The 21,692-nt window shown below is 43.8% G+C and overlaps 1 protein-coding gene across 3 annotated transcripts in view; it reads left to right on the top strand.

Annotated features, from left to right (window-relative positions):
* SMOC1 (SPARC related modular calcium binding 1) overlaps positions 1 to 21,692 on the top strand; it is a 152,650-nt gene that overhangs the window by 62,551 nt on the left and 68,407 nt on the right. For all 3 annotated transcript variants that reach the window (XM_027570983.2, XM_027570981.2, XM_027570982.2), the window contains exons 2-3: positions 7,022 to 7,187; positions 8,320 to 8,432. In XM_027570983.2, coding sequence (XP_027426784.1) covers positions 7,022 to 7,187; positions 8,320 to 8,432 — 279 coding nt within the window. The remainder of the gene's footprint in view (positions 1 to 7,021; positions 7,188 to 8,319; positions 8,433 to 21,692) is intronic.

Below are 21,692 nucleotides of genomic sequence, written 5' to 3'. Positions count from 1 at the left end.
GCACTGTGTTAGGCCCTGCACATGCAAAGGGGGACAAGGCGGTCCTTCACACACATGTGAACACACAAATGATGGTGCAGTGTGTTAAGGGCTTGGGTGGAAGTATGAACACAAGGCTGCAGGAGCTCCAAGGAGCTAAATAATGATGATGTTTAAACATGAAAATGTTTGCTCTTCAGGATGTAACCTCCATGCAGTATGGAATTTGAACTGGAACGGGGAGGAAAGGTTGGTGGTACAGTCAGACATTTGGGCCAGAGATAAAGGACCGAACGAAATCATCATGGATAAATGAGGAAAGCCTGCTGGAGAGAGAGGCCCAGCCAGCCCTGCCTAGTTATTTCAGATGCTCTGACCGAGGCTCCAGGGAGGGACGCCACAGGGGCTGTTCCAGGCCCAGCCCTGCTCTCAGCTGAATGTAGTCCAAGTGTGTTACTTCAGTTGACACCATGTGGAGCAGAAGAACCTCCCAGCTGAGCCCAGCCAATCCATGGACTTGAGAGAAATGATTAGTTGTTTAAAGTCACTGAGTACGGACGGGGGTGGTTTGCTTTGCAGCAACAAAGAAGCAAAGCAAAAATATTAAAAGTGAGTAGCGGAAGCTGTGTTATGCGCACATTTATTAAAGAGAAACCTCAGATCCGTTGAGTTTGGCCTGTGATTTTTGAACCTGATATCATAAAGGGGAATGCCCTTTGCTGCTCCGAATGGTGGCCTTCACATTTCTAAGCCCAGTGGCTGGGCCAGCGCCCTGGTTGTTTATAATGTCTCCTGCCTCCTCTTCTACGCCTGGGAAAAACTGAGAGATAAGCCTGTTAGCAGGAAAACGCCAATTTAGAATTTCAGATACTGGTTAAATCAGCATGGTACAAGTGGAAGTTAAGACTGCAAAGCCAACTCCATATCATAAAGGATCAGACATCTCCTAGATGGAACCTTAGGCTGCCTCTGCTGTTCCCTATATTGTCATGGAAACCTGGCACTCAGTCAAACCTGGCACAGCTTGTGGTACCCGCGTGGCCTCTCTGTGCAAAAGCTGTGGCAGGGTTTGCATTCTACTCTGCTGGAGCCTGAAGGCTAAGATAGGCATGTGTGCGTTTCAGACAGAAGGGGTTGTTGGTCTGACACTGATTTCATCTACCTCCGTCTCCTCTATGGAGAAGACAGTCCCCAGTCAGTAGCTTACTTTTCCACTAGGGAGGAGGGATTGTTGATGTGTATTTCAAGTGCTTGTCCTACTTTACAAATGTGAGCAGAACACAAACTGCTGTGTGTTTGCTTTGGAATCATTCACTCCCCAAGGAGAGAGGGTGGGAGTAGCAGATGATTGCAAACTCGAAATTGTCCTGGCCCCTTTTGTTTGGTTTCCGTATTACACAATCATATTTAGCATAATTGTTTTGTTTTTGTTGTCTTTTGGTTAGGAAGAAGGAAGGGAATGTATGCGAGGATTTTTATGAAAATACTATACCCCCCTCCCCCCAGGGGAAATGGTCCATGCTTTGTCTAGCTGGGGAGACAACTTGCACCCGCCCAGCACCAAAACCTTCCTTCAACCATGGCTGCTCTTGAGCCCACAACAGATGTCTGTGGCTCGGGCGTTCAGGTTCCTGTAGGGTGACTCAGACTCTGAGTTTGGTCTGTGTGCCGAGAGAACTGACTCAGGCCACAGGTTGGCACTTGGGACCTGTAGCCTGAGCTCCTGACTCCACAGCAGAGAGGAAAAAGCCACCTTCGTGACTTCAGGTAGACTGAGGAACTCCTGGGATGTGGTGCTGTTGATCAATAAGTAATGAACCGATTTCGTGTCCAGCTTCAAGATGTGGAAATTATCCTCAGGCTCTGCTTCTTTTTTGCCTTGGTCCAGTGGGTCTTAGCTTGGCTCAACTAGAAGTTCCAGGGAGGATGAGCCTCTCTCTCCCCCTCTTTTGCTGTGCTCTTGGATATGGTAGCCCCTAGCCACACGTGGCTATGCAAATGTAAGTGAACTAAAATTAAATGCAACCAAAAATTTAGTTCCTCGGTTGCATTAGCTACAGTTTAGTGCTTAATAGCCACATGTGGTGTGTGGCCACTGTGTTAGACAGCACAGATATAGAACATGTTTTTCATCACAGAAAGTTCTGCTGGACTGTGTGGCTTTTAGCATTGCAGAGTCCCTAGGATTAAATCCTGTCTGGGTCCTGCAGTATCCTGTTCCCTTGGTGTATGGCCACTCTCTGCTCACTTGTCTCCACCCTAGAGTGCAGGCCCAGTGGGGGCAGGACTGTGAGGGTTGTTCTTGCCTGCCGGGCCTCATGCAGTGCTGGGTGCGTAGTCCTGGCTTATTGAAGACAAAAGTAGGTGAATGGATGGCTGAATAAACAGTGTTTGTGGACTCAAAGTAATCCCCTTGGGCCCTGGAGGTTTGGGTGATCATATTAGGGCATGGACGTCCTATTAAAAGTTCATTTTATAGAACTCATCGCCTTTTTCTTTTTTTTTTTAAACAACCACAAATACACACAGTTCCTAAAACAGATGAAAATGAGACACCACAGACGGTGGAAGACAGTCTTTTAGCAATGGCCCCATGCTGTCTCGGAACTTTTTTGCTTGGCCTCAGGGACCAGTAATTTCTAGATGGAACCTTTTGAGAGCCCTTGTGGAGGTGGGAAGGATCTCCATGTGTTGGGGTAGGTGGGGCTTCTTCTGAAACTCTTTAACCTGTCTATTTGCAGACAGAATGTTCCCCCAGTCATTAAGCTGGTCTCTGGCACAGCTGCCGTGGCGTCTCTGTTGGCCCAGAGCTAGCCATTTCCAAACCAAATTTATGGCTTGTAGTTCAATGCCACGGAGACGCCCACAGCTCTCCTCTCCCGTGAGCTGAGGAAGAGAGAACAGGGCAATCTCCTTGAGTTTGAAAAGACACTTTGTCTTTTCCGATCCCTGCCATTTAAGGTGAACAAGGGCCCTGTGAGGAGCTTATCCCACTAGGCTTCTAGTGCCTGGAAGGCAGGCCTGTCTTGTCTGGATCTTCAGCGGTTGGCGGCCGGCACACAGTAGGCTCTTGGTAAACGGTTTTTGACTTTGGGAATCCAGTTTTGCAACTGGGTCAGAGCTCCTACTTGCGGCCTTCCTCTGTAATAATGAAAAAGGCAGTTTTGGTGTAGCTGGAAGCAGAGCTCTGAGCCAGGCTGTGGGTGTTGGATCCAACACTCACACATATGTGCTTGGAGGGGTCACCGGCTTTGGTTTCTTCATCTGTAAAAATGAGGATTGTAACTTACCCTGCCTCATAGAGTGAAATTAGTTAACGTGTCATAAGTGATACCCAACTATCAGCTTTTATTATTATTGTTCTTCAGACTTAAGGTCTGGCCACCCAAATCCCTTTGTCACCAAGGATGAGTTCCTTGGTTTTCCCAGGCATTAGAAGATACAGACAGTTCTGTCCTTGTCTGACCATGAGAAAAAAAGGGCATGTTGCTCCTTGGCCCCTGCTAATTCCCATGGCAAAATAACCTAACAAGGTAGGTCTTACGAGCAGGTGTCACTTCAGATAAGTAGTGTCTGGATCCACAGGTGAGAAAACAGTCATGTGATAACAACAGCGCCTTGACCTGCTCTCGGACAGTCTGGGTCACAGGTTGGCCTGGAAGCCTGGGTGGGAGGGTACCAATGCCACCTCTGGCTGGGGGCTGGCTCTTCACCGGGTGAAATTACAGAGCCAGGTCTGGCGGCATTTCTAGGCCACAGACGGGTTAGGAATGGGTCTGGGAGGGCCACACAGAGGGAGGGAGAGAGACATTTGAGGCCAGCTTTGCTGGTTGCAGCCACCTGTGTCCTGTGCCCATTCAGGATCCCGTGGCCAGGGCTTCCCAAGCCTGCCTCGTTCAGCTGGACCTTTGCGTTCCAAGTTTTCCATGGGGCACCGTTGGTGGTAGATGGGGAGGCCTGTGGTGGCAGAGAGGTCTGGGTGGGGTAGGAGAGAAAAGCCCCACCTCTCAAACTCAGAGACAACTTAAATTTTGAGGTGGAGCCGGGGCAGGAAGCCGTGGAAGACCTCTGCCCACCATGTAATGTAGGGGGGAGAGGGGGTGGGAGCATGGCCCAGTGACCTCCTGGGGTGGCAGGAGCCCACAGGCCGGACCTGTCACATTGCACCAGCTGGTTTGGAGGTGATGCCATGTGGGAGATGCTGCTACAAGATCTTATTCATCCTTCAAATGCTCGAATGTCCCAGCTTTGTTCTAGATGCTGGGGATGTATTCACAGGCAAGATAGACATTCTCCTTGTCTTTGCAGGTTTCAGAGTTGGGGATTCCATTGTTAATCAGATAATATAGTTCACCATCACAAACTGTTAAGTGCCGTGAAGGAAAAGTGAGGTGTGAGAGGGTATTATAGGGGACCTGTGCTCATCTGTGAGAGTCAGGGAAAGCCTCCTAAAAGAGATGATATGAGCCAAAATCTGAAGTAAGGGTGGGAGGGGAGGGAGAAGGAACAGTGCGTCCAAAGGCCTGGAGGGAGGAACAAATGTAGCTTATTTGGGAAATGGAAAGCAGGCCAGTGTACCTGAGCAGTGGTGAGCAAGGCGGGGACAAGGCCGTAAGAGCTGAGGCCAGGGAAGGGGCCCCAGGGTCAGATTCTGCCAGGCCTAGGAGACCATGTGAAGGTCCCCAGGGTGATGGGACACTGCTCTGGGGTTTAAAGCAGGGGCAGCCTGAGGGGAGTGAGGCTGGGGATGCCATGCAGGGTTGAGGTGTGGATGATACCACCCCTGGCCGCTATCTAGTGAGCTTAAACTCTTCCCTCTGTGTGGCAGCCTGGGAGGTAGTGGGCTTCCTCTGGATATGGCTCTCTATAGTATTGGCTTCAATCGCAGAACACTAGACTCTATTATGAGACACTATCAGGACATTTTCCTCTGGGCTTGGGCAGGACTCAGGTTGAACGGTGCATGTGGGAGCCCTGAGGGTCTGCAGGGAAGACAAGTTGCACTGTCCATCCTGAGGAGGCCGGCATGGTTTCAGCCCTCAGCTGCTCCCTCCCTGTGCTGAGCAGCCAGCACCCAGGTGTGAGGTCAGGGTAGCGGAAGGGACTGGTTTTATAGTTGGGAGGCAGTCTGTGTGCTAGTGGATGGGCTTGGACTCTCTGGGAATTTGGCCAATATGGGGGTGTGTGTTCCTAGTGCTCCCTTGAAGGGGGTGATGCTGCCTCCAGACTCCCTCTGCTGTTCTGGAAAAGGGTCAAGTTCTCATTTATTTGCTTTGCACAAAGGGCCTCAAGATACATCTGAAACAGGGGTTGTACTCACACCTTCCCTAAACCCTATGAGCTTGGCATGATTATTCAGTCAACTCAATTATCACCAATAGCCAGGTGTGCCCATGACATTGCCATGCATTATTGTGGGATATGCATTCTGTCAACTTGTACTGGTAGAGAGCCTTGAGTGGACCAACAACTCTGCTATTTAGGGGTGGATAAGCGTGGATCCAGCTCTCAAGGCCCATGCAGCCTAATCATGGGTTATTCAACAGAAGTTCATGGATTATTGTATGATCCAATTATTTTCCAGCTGTATCCTATAGTTGCTAACAGGGGTTCACTGATAAAAGAGTTCATGGTCAAATAAGTAAGTGGGAGATGCATCATCCTACATGCCCTTTGATCTGCTTATCTCTTGCTGTGTAACAAGATACCATAAAACTGGATGGCTTAGCACAACAGTTTATTGTCCCTTACAGCTCCATGGGTTGACTGGGCTCAGCTGGGCGATTCTCACTTGGGGTGTCTCAGGCAGTTACTTATTTTTATCTGGTAGCTGCAATCAGATGATAGTGGGGGGTGGACTCATCGAATGGCTTCTTCACTCACTGGTGTCTGTGCCTGGGTTGGTTGGGCATTTCTCTCTGCCCATGGTTCTGTCACAGGCTAGCTTGGGCTTCCTCATAGTGTGGCGGTCTCAGGGTTGTTTGGCTTCCTGCGTGGTGGCTCAGTTCCCCCAGAGTGAGTGTTGCAAGAGGCCTGGGAGGAAACTGTAAAGCTCAGGAGTCCCAAAACCTCATTTGCATAGCATGTTATTGGTCAAATTACTGAGGCTAGTCCAGATTCAAGGGGAGGGAATTAGCAAAATGGGAGGAGTAGCACATCATTTGCTGCTATCATGATGCATAAGAACGTACCAAAGATGTCTGAGAAGTCCTGCAGTAAAGAAACCATCAGAGCGCCTGGGTGGCTCAGTTGGTTAAGCGACTGCCTTCGGCTCAGGTCATGATCCCGGAGTCCAGGGATTGAGTCCCGTATCAGGCTCCTGGCTCAGCGGGGAGCCTGCTTCTCCCTCTGACCCTCTCCCCTCTCATGCTGTTTCTCTCTCTCTCAAATAAATAAATCAATAAAAGCTTAAAAAAAAAAAAGAAACCTGTTTAACTCAGTGTTTCCCGATTTGATGATGATTATCTTTTTAAATTAGGAAATCCCTTTCTCATAGAAAATCACTTGTATTTTGCCAGAGAGCAGTAGGCAGAAATTGAAGGGTGATCGAGTTGCGTCTCCAAACTACTTTCTAATAAATTAAACTCTCCAAAGATGGAATGTAGAGTTTGCTAGTGAGTTCCTGATTTGGGGAAGTACCCAAATAGGGTTATGTGGCCACGTGCAAGGATGGAGAGGCTGAATATCCTGGTGGTGAAAGCTTTGATTTGACTTCTGACTGATCTAGGTTCAAATCCATCACTTATAGCTGTGTAATGTTGGACCAGTTACCTCTTTCTGGCTGGAGTTTCTTTATCTACGAAACAAATAGTTCCTATTTCACAGGGCTGTTGCTAGGATTAAGGAGATCCTGCCTGTGAATTACTTAGCATGGGATGCTTTCCTTGGTTAGACTTTGTGGCTCCGTTCCACTTCTAGGGTTTAATAACTGGGTTTATTCTGGACTTGCTCCCCCAGGCAAACCAGTATTGTGAGACATGGACTCACCCCTACTTTTCTTGCAAAAGTAACCTCGACACCCTTTCACTTTTTTCCAACCTAGTTCCTCATAAGCGACCGTGACCCTCAGTGCAACCTCCACTGCTCCAGGACTCAACCCAAACCCATCTGTGCCTCCGACGGCAGGTCCTATGAGTCCATGTGTGAGTACCAGCGAGCCAAGTGCAGAGACCCTACCCTGGGTGTGGTACATCGAGGCAGATGCAAAGGTGAGTGTGTGTACATCCACCCAGCAGAGAGGAGGCTCCCAGGTGCCACCGTGCCCTGCAGGGGGCGCTGTCTGTGGGGGAGGCTGAGAATGAGTCTGTTACTTGTGTTCCTTGTGTTTCTCCATTGGGGAAGAGGGGAAGGAGAAGGGGCCTACCCGAAGGAATGAGCATGATTATGTCTTTCAAACACTGCCACCAGTCTAGGGCTTAGAGAGATGGGGCTGCTATCTGGCTAGAGCTATTTATTTTTATTTTTTATTTTTGTAAATGGAGATGCTTAAAATAGCAAGACATTATTGTTGGCTCCTGAATAGGGAGGGCTTCCAAATTGTTGGCCAACAGATGTATTTTGTTTGGGCTGCTCATATGTTTAAAAATATTAAAAACATTTGCGACACATTTAAAAATGGAGAGATTCAACATAAAAATCTGGATTTTTGTACTTCTCATAAATAATTGGAAGCTCGTATTAGGTCTGTGTTCCAGTATTCCACAGGGAAACACATGGCTAGACCTGGGCGGCAGCTTCCTTCTTTGAGGGGGAGGGCTGTTCTCTAATTGTGGTACCGCCAAGCTGAGTGCCACTCTTTGCACACCTGGTTCAGCTCCCTAATTTATATCACGTTCCTCTGCCCTGTAGATATTTGCGTTTGCGATCCCTGGGGCTGCTTAGAGCTGTTGTAGGAATTGTGTGAGATGAAACAGGCTGCCCTAGAGCTTCTGATCTTCCAAAGAAAGTGCTTGCAATTCTGGAACTCTAAAACATCTTTGAGACCCCTTGGGCCTGCAGGTTTTTTCAATAAGCCCAGTGAAAAATAATAGAGGTGGGACTTTTTTTTTTCCCATGGGAGGCGCTAAGGGTACTTGGGAGAAAAAAAACATAAGCAGAATCTGGTATAAATGCACCTCCCTGACTTTTCTAAGAATAACACTAAGAGGAAGGTGAGGCTGAGCAGCACGTACCAGCCACTGCCCTTGTGTTGGTAGAAAAGCCAGTTGGAGGTATGGGGGCTCTCCCTTCTGCAGAGAGGGTTTTCCCTCAGCTTTCCTAGTACTGGGCAGCCATTTTGTCTCATGGCTCCAGTGTGGATTCAAGCAGAGTATGAAACTCGCGCCTCCTCTCCTCTTATAGACGCTGGCCAGAGCAAGTGTCGCCTGGAGCGGGCTCAGGCCCTGGAGCAAGCCAAGAAGCCGCAGGAGGCGGTGTTTGTCCCAGAGTGCAGTGAAGACGGCTCCTTTACCCAGGTGAGGCCTTGGCCAAGTCTCTCAGACCCATTTCCTGGACTGAGGCCGAGGGGAGGTGCTTGAGAGTGGGAGGGCCCCTCAGAGCCTTTGCTTTCTGGGAAACTGCTGAGGGCTCTTTGACACCCCCTGTGCTACCTTCTGGTGCCTGCACTCCCCCTCCTGGGCCCCCCATGCCATCCCTTGCCAGCTGGCAGTGGGTCCTGAAAAGGGGCATGGAAGTCCAAGCCAGGAAACCAGCATTGCTTGGTCCCCGTCCTCCCTGCTGGCTGTCTCCGTTTTTCTCTTCTGTCAAATGCAGGCTGATTATTTTTCTTATCCCTGCCAGTTTCCAAGGGCAACCCTGGTAATCCCTTCACTGTTTATTTCTACCCCTTCTTCCTACCCCTAGTGCTTGAACAAAGCAGTGCTCCCTTTGAGTACACATTGTACCGTGATTCTTGGAGTGTGTGTGTATGTGTGTGTGTGTGTGTGCATGCATGTGTATGCATGCACTCAGATTTAAAAATTGCCTTTTGGGCAGTCCCACCTCTCATCCTGCATGGTCTTCTGGTTAGTTCTTTGTGTAAAAGTAATGTTGGCCACGTTGATGTTGGCACAACTGTTTCTAAAACACAAGTAGCACGAGGTAATGATTGCCATCATTATACATAATCATGGTCATTACGTTGTACATATTATTATATGTTACTATTGTTATGATTGTTATTAAATAGGAGTATTACTATAGCTTATCTCACGGGGCTGTGGTGAGGATTTAAATGCGTTCGTGCATGAACCACACTTGGAACACATAGATGCTCTTTAAATATCCTGCATTTTCATCAGCATTATCCCCATATCCACTCTGGTGCTACTCCTCACGTCTTCCCAAGATGTTACGGATGATGTCGCTTAAGGAAAGTAAAACCTTTTCTTGAACCTTCCCCTCCTCCATTTTTTATTTATTGTGTATTCTGGTGAAAAGAAGGCAGGTGATGTTTGTGTATATGTTTGAAACTGCACTGCTGAGAAATCATGTGTAGGGGAGAAAATCAGACTTCTCTCAACTTAGTTTGGGGCCGAGAACGGGGCAGGGTGGGGGTAGAGGTCGTAGGGAGAAGGCAAAGTTGATGGCCATCATTTTTCCCTTTCTCTACGATCGTGTCACCCCCGTGTGTTGCTTGTGAGAAGGTTGGCTCCTGCCCTTCTGGTTCTGAAGTGCTTTCCACCTTGTGACACACAGCTGCTGGTCAGCTTTGGTTTCGGCGAGGCCGGTCCGGACCAGGTGGTGTTTGCCGGCAAAGGAACTTCTAGATTAATCCGGGCAGAATTGCTAAATGAGGGGGCCCCTGAGGTTCAGCAGAGGTTGGATAGACAGTCAAGAGCCCCTTCGTTTGTTTGACACGCTAAGCACTGCCATGTGTCTGCAAGCCCGAGGCTGGCTCGCCGTGGTGGGCAGCCGGCGGCCTGACAGCCCGCTCATCCCCGTTACAGTGATTGAAAGGGATGTGCTTTTTCCCTTGATCAAAGACACTGCAATAACTTCACGAAAGGAGCCTGCCTCTTTGAGTGTGCTTCAGTAACAGGGACAGGCTGCCCGAAGGCTGTGAGACAGAGTGTTTCTCCCTCCCCCAGCCTCCACTATCGCTTAGCCGGACTTTTTTGTTTTGTTCTCTAAGACCAACATCCAGAGACCAGCTGTGTTACTTTAATATTCTTTAGAATATTGATAGGCACGCATCCTGATGTTATTACCATATTTTAGCCCTGTGAATTATTACATGGTAATGGGCTCTTGAAGTTTATGGAGGGAGCAAGGGGACCCTAATAGGACTGGATTTGTTTGGCATGGGGCACAGCTTGGGACCACGTGAGTGGGCTGGTTTTAATGGGGTTCACATGGGATGTGGTGGTCTCTGTTCGCTTCTTTGTTTGCTCTGTCCTTGTCCCTCCCCAGCCCGAACCCCAACCCACACAGCAGGGTGGTGCGCGTTAGGTCACGTGCGACTTTGAAAAACCTTGATACCTAGCCTACACCCCAAAGGCTGGGAGTGGGCCCCAGACATTGTGTTATTTTAAGCTCCCCAGGTGATGATAGTGTCTGGTCAAAGTTTTGAATGACCGCCGTTGTCATCACTCTTGTTCTTGATTGCATCCTTGGAATGTGGAGTTCAGTCTCTCTGGGGACCTGCGGAGCCAGGTTGGGAGTGAAGCGCTTTGTCCTTTCCTATGGCCTTATCTGTTTTCTCTTCTGGGTGTCAGGAACGTAATTCCTGACATCTGTTCTGCCAAGGCCTCTGCCAAGCAGTTGTCTGGTGCCCAAACCGATTAACTGAAAGCTCAGCTGTAGTGGAAGGGTATTGGATTAACACCACCAGGAAACGTTGGCTGGAGCCTGTCAAGCTGGTGCATCACTGAGTAATAATGATGGCTACTCTGCGGAGTGCTGCTTGGTGCAAGGCACCAAGTTTTAGAGCCGTTAATCTTCACTGGAACCCTTTGAGGTAGTTATTAATACCCTTATTTACAAAGGAAAACTCAGTTTCAGAGAGGTTGAAAAACTGGTTCAAGGTCACTTACACTAGAAAGGGTTTGTGCCCAGCCCTACCTAATTTCAAAGCCTGGGCTTTTAATGTTTTTATGCTATAAAAAGTGGCCTTGATGTGTGTGTAATTCATATTCATCACCATTGTTATTCCAGAAGTCCCCGCTGTGATGCTAGTGGCCAATCCATAAAGGAAAAAAAAAAGAAAAGAAAAAATCCTTTTGATTACAGAAATTTTCAAATATACAAAACGAAATAATAGTATAATGAACTCCATGTACCCGTTACCCAGCTTTAACAATTACTAACGTGTGGCTGATTCTGTTTGATTTCTGTCTTGTTTTCATCTCCTACCCCGAACTGGACTGTTTCAAAGCAAATCCCAGACACAGTATTGTTTTCATCTCCAACATTTAGGAGTTCTGTTCTGGGCTGTGTGCTAGTTGCCATGGAGGGTTCAAGAAATGTCAGGACTTGTGCCTTCAAGGAGCTTTCGTTGAAAAGATAAGAAAACCAGTGATAAAGTGGCTAATATACATGGTTGTATTTCAAATGGTTATATTTCAAATGCCCATTTACAAGTCAGTAAATTGGAATTCCAAGTGCATTTTATTGTTGAAAAAATTTATACCAATTAAAAGTTTCTGAGCAGGGGCACCTGGGTGGCTCATTTGGTTAAGTGTCTGACTCTTGATTTCAGCTCAGGTCAGGATCTCAGGGTCGTGAGATCAAGCCCCACAGTAGGCTCTGCGCTCAGCGGGGAGTCTGCTTGGGATTCTTTCCCTCCTCTCTGCCCCTCCTCCCTACTCTCTCTCTAAAATAAATAAATCTATTTAAAAAAAGTTTCTGAACATAAAACCTTAACCAAAACTAAAAGACAAATGACACTTATTAGCCTTAATGACAAAGGGCTAAAATACGAAGAATTCTTACACACCAGAAAGAAGATCCTAGTAGAAAAGCAGGCAAGAGATACCAACCAGCAGATCACACGGTAGTAACAAATAGCCAATAAGTGAATATGAATCCTGACATTTTCCTTAATAATTAAGGAAATACAAACTAAAAATGTCATTTTGCTTACCAAATTGTTAAAAATTGGAGAAAAGATAGTAATATTCAGGCTTGAATATTACTAACTATTGAGAATTACTAAAGGGAAAATCTACCCTCCCACATTAGTTTGGAAAGTAAATTGGCATTGACATTTTGTGGGATAATTTTTCAATATGGGTCAAAAGTCCTTAGATGTGCCCACATCTTGTGCCTACCCTTCCACATCTAGGAATTTATTCTAAGGAAACATTAAGAATATGTGCAAATACTTAGCCCCATGGATTTCCATCTAAGTTCTGCTTATAGTAGCAAAAATTTGGAAACAATCTAAACATCCAGTAATGGAGAATCACTTAAATTAGGCATAATTTATACTCAATTCATAGCTGCTGCACTCTGCAGCTAGTAAAACGATGTGTTATAGAGGCTCATTTTACATAGTGGGTGTATGTGGGTATGTTAGGGACTTAATTCATCAAATTAAAAAGAGAACTATTTTCATTTTGTTCTAAATAGAAAAGTTATATATGCTTTGTAAAAAAGGAATTCTGATAATGAAGAAGTATGTAAGGTAGAAAGGTAGAGCCGATGATCTTATCTCCTTGAAAAAGCAACAGTTGGGGTGCCTGGTGGCTCAGTCAGTTAAACGTCTGCCTTCGCCTCAGGTCGTCATCCCAGGACCCCAGGATCGAGCCCGGCATCGGGCTCCCTGCTCGGCGGGAAGCTTGCTTCTCCCTCTCCCTCTGTCTGCCACTCCCCCTACTTGTGTGCGCGCTCTCTCTCTCTGTCAAATAAATAAATAAAATCTTAAAAAAAAAAAAAAAGAAAGAGCAACTGTTGAGTCTCTAACCCTCCAGTTTTTTCCCTTTATATACTTATCATTATTTAGGACAAAAATCGTATAATATATATCTTTTAATAACATTTTCTATTTAAAAAAATTAATAACTAATACAATTTTATTTATTTATTTTAAAGATTTTATTTATTTATTTGTCAGAGAGAAAGAGAGAAAGTGAGCACAAGCGGGGGTGGAGGGGGTGGCAGGCTCAAGCACAAGCAGAGGGAGAAGCAGGCTCCCCACTGAGCAGGGAGCCCCATGCGGGACTCTGATCCCAGGACCCGGGGATCATGACCTGAGCGGAGGGCAGACGCTTAACCAACTGAGCCACCTAGGCGCCCCTCTTTTAATAACATTTTCTTAAACTAATTACATTGTGGATTTATTTTCATGTTACATATAAATCTACCTAATTCTAAGAATTTTATTGAAGTGTAACTGAGATACAATGTAATATTAGTTTTGGGTGTACAACATAGTGATTCAACTTTGGTACACATTGTGAAATGATCACCTTAATAAGTCTAGTTACCATCTGTCACCATACAAATTTAATACAGTAATACTGATTACATTCTCTGTGCTCTACATTACCTCCTCATGACTCATTTATTTTACAATTGGAAGTTTGTACTTCCTGTTCCCTTGACCTTTTTCATGCCCACTAGCCCTGCTCCCCTCTGGCGACTACCAGTTTGTTCTCTTTATCTGGGCTTTGTTTTGTTTGTTTTGTTTTCTAGATTCTACATACACGTGAAATCATGCAGTATTTGTCTTTCTCTGACTTATTTCACATAACATAGCTCTCAAGATCCATCTGTGTTGTTACAAATGGCAAGATTTTATTCTTTTTATGGTTGAGTAATATTCCATTGCGCGCACACACACACCCCATTCATCTATTGTTGGACCCTTAGATTGTTTCCATATCTTGGTTATTGTAAATAATGCTGCAGTGGACATAGGGGTGGTTATATCTTTGTGAATTCGTATTTTCATTTTCTTTAGATAATACCCAGAAGGGGAATTATTGGATTGTATGGTAATTCTATTTTTAATTTTTTGAGGAGCCTCCATATTGTTTCTGCAGTCATGGACCAATATACATTATCAACAACAGAGCACGAGGGTTCTCTTTTCTTCACATCCTTGCTAAGACTTGTTATTTCTTATCCTTTTGATACTAGCCATTCTGACAGGTGGAAGGTGATATCTCATTGTGGTTTTGATTTGCATTTCCCTGACAATTAGTGATATTGAACATCTTTTCATGTGCCTCTTGGCCATCTGTATGTCTTCTTTGGAAAAATGTCTATTCAGATCCTCTGCACATTTGTAAACTGGATTGTTTGGTTTTTGTTATTAAGTTGTTGTTCTTTATACATTTAGTTATTAACCCCTTATTGAATATATAGGTTGCCTTTTCATTTGGTTGATGGTTTCCTTCTCTGTGCAGAAGCTTTTTGGGTTGATGTAGTCCCATTTGTTTTGTTTATTTTTGCTTTTGTTCCTCTTGCCTTTGGAGTCAGATAAAAAAAAAACATTGCTAAGATGGATATCAAGGAGCTTATTGCCTATGTTTTCTTCTAGGGCTTTTATGGTTTCAGGTCTTACATTCAAGTGTTTAAGTCATTTTGAGTTTGGAGCGCCTGAGTGGCTCAGTTGGTTAAGCTTCCAACTCTTAATTTTGGCTCAGGTCATGATCTCAGGATCCTGAGATTGAGCCCCACGTCAGGCTCTGCACTGGGTGTGGAGTCTGCTTAAGATTCTCTCTCTCCCCTTCTCCCTCTGCCCTTCCTCCTCCTCTCTCTACCTCTCTAAAATAAATAAAAAAATAAAAATAATCCATTTTGAGTTTATTTTGGGGTATGGTGTAAAATAGTGGTCCAGTTTTGTTCTTTTGCATGTGGCTGTCTGGTTTTCCCAACACGGTTTATTGAAGAGACTGTCCTTTCCCCATTGTATATTCTTCCCTCCTTTGTCATATATTAATTGACCATATAGGTGTGGGTTTATTTCTGGGCTCTTGATTCTAGTCCGTTGGTTCATGTGTCTGTTTGAATACTAATACCATACTGTTTTGATTACTATAGCTTTGTAGTATAGTTTGAAATCTGGGAGTGTGATACCTCTACCTTTGTTCTTTCTCAAGATTGCTTTGGCTATTAAGGGGCTTTGTGATTCCATACAGTTTTAGAATTATTTGTTCTAGTTCTATTAAAAAAGCTATTGTAATTTTGATGGGCATTGCATTGAGTCTGTAGATTGTTTTGGGTAGTGTGGACATTTTATTTATCTTCAGATTTTATTTTTCAATTTTTTTCTGGATTTTTAAAAATTAATTTTTTTTAAGTTTTTGATGTAGTGTTCAATGATTCATTAGTTAAGTAAAACACCCAGTGCTCATCACAATGTGGACTAATTTTAACAATATTAATTCTTCTAATCCATGAACGCAAAAATATCTTTGCATTTATTTGTGTCTTTCTCAATTTCTTTCTTTAATGTCTTATAGTTTTCAACATATAGGTCTTTCACCTCTTTGGTTAAGTTTATTCATAAATATTTATTCTTTTTGATGCAATTGTAAATAGGATTGTCTTCTTGATTTCCCTTTCTGATATTTTATTATTAGTGTATAGAAATACAACAGATTTTTGTACGTTAATTTTGTATCCTGCAACTTTACAGAACTCATTTATTAGTTCTAACAGCTTTTTTGGTGGAATCTTTAGGGTTCCCTCTATACAGTATCATGTCATCTGCAAATAGTGAATGTTTTACTTCTCCTTTTCCTATACTTTATTTCTTTTACTTGCCTAATTGCTGTGGCTAGGATTTCCAATACTATGTTGAATAAAAGTGGGGAGGGTGGGGCTCCTTGTCTTGTTCCTGATCTTAGAGGAAAAGTTTTCAGCTTTTCATCATTGAGAATAATATTAGCATTGGGTTTGTCATACATGGCCTTTATTATGTGGAGGTACATTCACTCTATATCCACTTTGTTGAGAAGTTTTAATCATAAATGGATGTCAAATTTTGCCAAATACTTTTTCTGCATCTGTTGAGATGATCATATTATTTTTATCTTTCATTTTCTTAATGTGATATATAACTTTGATTGATTTGTGGATATTGAACTATCCTTGCATCCTTGGAGTAAATCCCACTTGATCATGGTGTATGATCCTTTAATGTATTGTTGAGTTTGGTTTGCTGATATTTTGTTGAGGAGTTTTGTATCTATGTTCTTCAGGGATATTGGCCTTTAATTTTCTTTTGTTGTTGTCCTTGTCTGGTTTCAGTGTCAGGGTGATGCTGGCTTCTTCTTTTTTATTTTTTAAAAGATTTGTATTTATTTATTTGAGAGAGAGAAAATGAGTGGGGAGGAGGTGCAGAGGGAGAGGGAGAAGCAGACTCCCTGCTGAGCAGGGAGCCTTATGTGGGATGACTTGATCCTAGGACCCTGGGATCATGACCTGAGCGAAAGGCAGACGTTTAACCAACTGAGCCACCCAGGCGCCGGTGATGCTGGCTTCTTAAAATGAGTTTGGGAGTGTTCCCTCCTCTTCAACTTTTTGGAAGAGTTTAAGAAGAAGGGTAGGTATTAAATCTTCTTTGAATGCTTGATAGAATTCACCAGTGAAGCCACCTGGTCCTGGACTTTTGCTTTTTGGGAAGATTTAGCTTCAGTATCCTTACTAGTGATCAGTCTATTCAGATTTTCAATTTCTTCTTGATTCAGCTTTAGAAGATTGTATGTTTTTGGAATTTATCCCTTTCTTCTAGTTTGCCCAATTTGTTGGTATGTAATTATTCATAGTATTCTCTTATAATCTTTTGTATTTCTATGGTATATGTTGTAACTTCTCTTTCACTTTTTATTTTATTTGAGTTCTTTCTTTTTTATTTTCTTGGTGAGTCTAGCTGAAGGTTTGTCAATTTTATTTATCTTTCCAAAGAACCAGCTCTTAATTTCATTGATCTTTTCTACTGTCTTTTTATTCTCTATTTTATTTATTTCTGCTCTAATCTTCTTCCTTATACTACCCTTGGGTTTCATTTGTTCTTTTTCTAGTTCCTGTAGGTGTAAAGTTAGATTGTTTATTTGAGATTTTTCTTGTTTCTTGAGGTAGGCCTGTAGTTCTATGAACTTTCTTCTTAGAACCATTATAGCTACATCCATAGATTTTGCTATGTCATTTTTCTGTTTTAATTTGTCTCTAGGTATTTTTTGATTTCTTCTTTGATTTTTTTTTCTGGTAGTTTTTCGGTAGCATGTTGTTTAATTTCCAAGTGTTTTTGGTTTTTCCAGTTTTCTTCTTGTAAGTGATTCTTAGTTTCATACCATTGTGGTCAGAAAAGATGCTTGAAATGATTTTAATTTTCTTCAGTTTATTGAGATTTGTTTTGTGGCCTACCATGTGATCTATCATAGGGAATGTTCCGTGGGCACTTAAGAAGAATGTATATTCTGCTGCTTTTGGATGGACTGTTCTGTGTATATCTATTAAGTCCGTATAGTCTAATGTGTCATTTTCTGTCTGGATAATCTATCCATTGATGTAAGTAGGGTGCTAAAGTCCCCTGCTATTATTGTATTGCTGTTGATTTCCCCTTTTATGTCTGTTAATACTTGCTTTATATATTTTGGTGTTCCTATGTTGGGTATATATATATATATATTTATAAATGTATCTTTTTGATGGATTAACCTCTTTATCATTACATAATGCCTTTCTTTGACTTTTATTACAGTCTTTGTTTTAAAGTCTATTTTGTTATATATAAGTTAGCTACACCAGCTTTCTCTTGTTTTCCATTTGCACGAAATATATTTTTCCATTCCTTCACTTTCAGTCTGTGTGTGTCCTTACTTCTGAAGTGAGTCTCTTCTGTATAGGCAGCGTATAGATGGGTCTTGTTGTGTTTTTTTTCTTTTTTATCCATTCAGCCACTCTATGTCTTTTGACTGGAGAATTTAGTTCATTGACATTTAAAGTACTTATTGATAGATATGTAATCATTGCCATTTTGTTAATTGTTTTCTGATTGTTTTTGTAGTTTCTCTGTGCTCCTTTTTCTCTCTTCCCTTGTGGTATAATGTCTTTAGTGTTATGTTTAGATTCCTTTCTCATTTTATTTTATGTATTACTATAAGTTTTGCTTTGTGGTTACCACAAGGTTTACATAGAACATACTATGTATATAACAGTCTACTTTGGTTGATAGCAACTTGAATTTGGATACATTCCAAAAGTCTACATTTTTACTATCACCCCCCAAGGTTTTTATGTTTTTGACATTACACTTTACCTCCTTTTATTTTATATATCTTATAACTAATGTCGTTTTAGTTAATTCTACTACTTTTGTCTTTTAACCTTCACACTGGCTTTATAAGTGATTTAATCACTACCTTTACTATATATTTACCGTTTCCAGTGAGATTTTTACTTTTGCATTTTTTTGTTGTTAATTAGTGCCATTTCTTTTTAGTTTAGAAGAAGTCCCTTTAACATGTTTTATAAGGCTGGTTTAGTGGTGATGAATTCTTTTAGCTTTTGCTTATCTGGAAAACTTTCTCTCTTCTTCACTTCTGAATGATAACCTTGCCAGGTAGAATATTTGTGGTTGGAAGTTGCTGAAAAGTCTGTTCATAGCCTTGTGCAGTTTCCCTTGTATATAACAAGTTGCTTTTCTCTTGATGCTTTTAAGATTCTCTCTTTAATTTATGACATTTTAATTACAATGTGCCTCGGTGTGGATCTCTTTGGGTTCATTTCATATGGAACTCTCTGGGCTTCCTGGACCTGGATGTCTGTTTTTTCCCCCCAGGTTGGGAGTTTTGGCAGATAAGATTTCTGCCCCTTTCTTTTTCTCTTTTCCTTGTGGGACCCTTCAAATGTGAATGTTATTCTGCCTGATGTTGTCCTATAGGTCTCTTAACTTATCTCCATTTTTACAGTTCTTTTATCTTTTAAGGTTTTATTTATTTAGGGAGAGAGAAAGAGAGAGAGAGAGGAGGGGCAGAGGGACAGGGAGATAATCTCAAGCAGACTCCCCACTGAGTGGGGAGCCTGACGCATGTCTCAATGCTGGGCTTGACATGGGGCTTGATCTCACAACCCTGAGACTATGACCTGAGCCAAAATCAAGAGTTGGACGCCCAACCAACTGAGCCACCCAGCTGCCTCTGAAATTCTTTTTTTCTTTTTGCTGCTCTGTCTGGGTGAATTCCAATGCTTTGTCTTCCAGCTCGCTGATCCATTCTTCTGCTTCATTCAGCCTACTGTTGAACCTTTCTCGTGTATTTTTCAGCTCAGTTTTTGTATCCTTTAGCACTGTGACTTCTGTTTGGTACTTTTCCTATCTCTCACTGAGAAGTTCTGAGTTCCTCCATTCTTCTCCCAAATTCAGTGAGCATCTTTATGATCATTTGAATTCTTCACCAGTTTGATTACTTATCTCTGATCATTACAGAGGTCTTTTCCTGAGATTTTGTCTTGTTCTTTCTTTTGGAACATATTTCTGTTTCCTCATTTTGTTTGACTCCCTGTGTTTGTTTCAATGCATTAGGCAAAACAGCTATCTCTCCCAGTTCTTGAAGCAGTGGCCTTGTGTAGATGATGAACCTTATAGTTCAACTTTGCCCTAGTTCTTGGTTGTCTCCTGAACTTTTGTGATTGTCTAAACAACCTGATTTATTCTTGATATGCCCCTGTTGTTGAGGGTATGTCAAGACCTGTCAATGGTACAAGGGAAAGAATCTCATTTAGCACCAAGTTTCAGGCCGACTGGAAGCCAGACCCTCAGGCAGCAGCTTTTAGATGCTTTTAAAGAATATGTATATGTATATATAGTCCTGTAGGGCTGCAGTCAAATCCCTACCAGCCTCCAGGTCACGGGATCCAGAGGTGTCCCCTGCGTGACAGTTGCAAAACTCGGGGCTCCAGATAAATATATAAACTCCTTTCTGGGAGGTTTTGTCAAGCTGTTGCAAGGCCAAGGGTTGTGCAAGAATTGTGTCTCCCTGCTTATGATCCCTGGGAGTGCCTCAGTAGCCTCTAGCAATGTGGGAAACTTGAATCCTGTCCCACAGGCTGTAGCTCTAGGATAAGTAAATAGGCCTTTTTCACAGGAAGACTGGGTATGTGTTTCAGTCTGCTGTCTGGGCTGTGCCTGCACAAGGTGTTGGCCTGCTGGGAACTGTCTTAGAATTTATAACTGTCTGTTATAGTCCCTTGGAGCTCAGGAAAGCCAGCGCCCTTGGCCACCAGGGCCAGGCAGACAAGGGGTATCCCCTGTGCAGTTTGTGTGCTCTGACTTTGGCAGGGCAGCTGGAGATCTCAGGGGTGGGGCCCACTGTCTGGCTTCAGAAATGTAGTAGGATAATGGTGCAACTGTGCCCACCTGAGGGCTTCAGCCATGCTGCTGGAGAGTGCCTTGTCTGCACTGGGCTCGCTGGCCCCAGGTTGGGGGCTGGAGAAAGCCATGACCACTCAAAGTCACCAGCCCCAGTCAGGGTGTGGGAGAGTGTGTTACCACTTGTGCTGCTGACTTTAGCAAAGGAGTGAGAGAATGCCATGGCCATTTGTGCCTATCTACCCCAGCTAGGGAGCAGGGTGGCCCTGCAGCCACCTGTGCCTTCTGGCCTCAGCAGGGCAATGGGGACCGTGCTGGGACTGTACCCTCCTCACCCTTCCCCCCCACCTCCCAGTGGGGCTAGGGAGGGTGTTGTGTCTGAACAGGCCTGCCTGCAATAGTAGGTGGAGAGTACCCAAATAGCATCTGCTGGCGCTTTGTCTCTAGAGAGAGCCCCAACTGTCTCCTGCCTCTCCAGCAGAAACCCCCAGACCAGCAAATGAATCTCCTTTACATATAGACCAGGTGCTTTTCAAATTGCTTTTGCACTGGATCATTCACTGGGCTGAATAGGACTGCCTGCAAGAACTTTAAAGGGGGGAATCTCAGTTTCTTATAGCATTTTGGGTGCCTTGGATGTCAGCCCCTTGCTTTTCTAAGACAGGTGTTTGGGGGGGCTCATCTCTCTGACGTGGATCCCAGGGGCTCTCGGAGAGATGCTGAACTGGTGAGAGGCTTCCTTTTTGTGGGTTACCACATGGCTGGGGTGTGTGTGAGAGGTTTTTGGTGAGACCGTGTCTCTGCCTCTGCCACCCATTTTGATGTGGTCCTTTTATCCTTTGCTGAAGAGAAGGAGTTCGTCTAGTTTTGAGATCTTTTTCAGGGAGAAATGATCCATATGCAGCTGTAGATCTATATGTGGCACAAGAGGAGGTGAGTTCAGGTTCTTCCTGAGCTGCCATCTTGGACCCCCTCCTCTCTACCTGGTTTTTAACGGCTGCCTCGTATTCCACTGGGTGACTGCCCTATGAATCCTGGAAATTTGGGGATTCAATTTCTGGAAGTCCAATATTGGGTCAAAAGGACATGTACTTTTTTTTTTTTTTAAAGATTTTATTTATTTATTTGACAGATAGAGAGAGAGTACAAGTAGGCAAGAGAGGCAGGCAGAGGGAGAGGGAGAAGCAGGCTCTCCACTGAGCAGGGAGCCCGAGGCGGGACTCGATCCCAGGACCCAGGGATCATGACCTGAGCCGAAGGCAGACGCTTAACCGACTGAGCCACCCAGGCACCCCTAAAAGGACATGGACTTTTTAATGCATCTGATGCATACCACCAAATTGCCTTCCACAGTCTTGAGTGCAATGTGGTTGATTCATGGCTGTTATCAAATACATTCCCAAGCCATTTGAATTTTTTGTGTAGCTGGATGGTTCTAACAATACTATAGAATATAAAACAGCATTTGTAATGT

This window comes from Zalophus californianus, chromosome 6 (assembly GCF_009762305.2).
Source record: "Zalophus californianus isolate mZalCal1 chromosome 6, mZalCal1.pri.v2, whole genome shotgun sequence".
Taxonomy (NCBI): Eukaryota; Metazoa; Chordata; class Mammalia; order Carnivora; family Otariidae; genus Zalophus; species Zalophus californianus.
The sequence above is the reverse complement of the archived record's forward strand: the minus strand, read 5'-3'. Positions and strand labels throughout refer to the sequence as shown.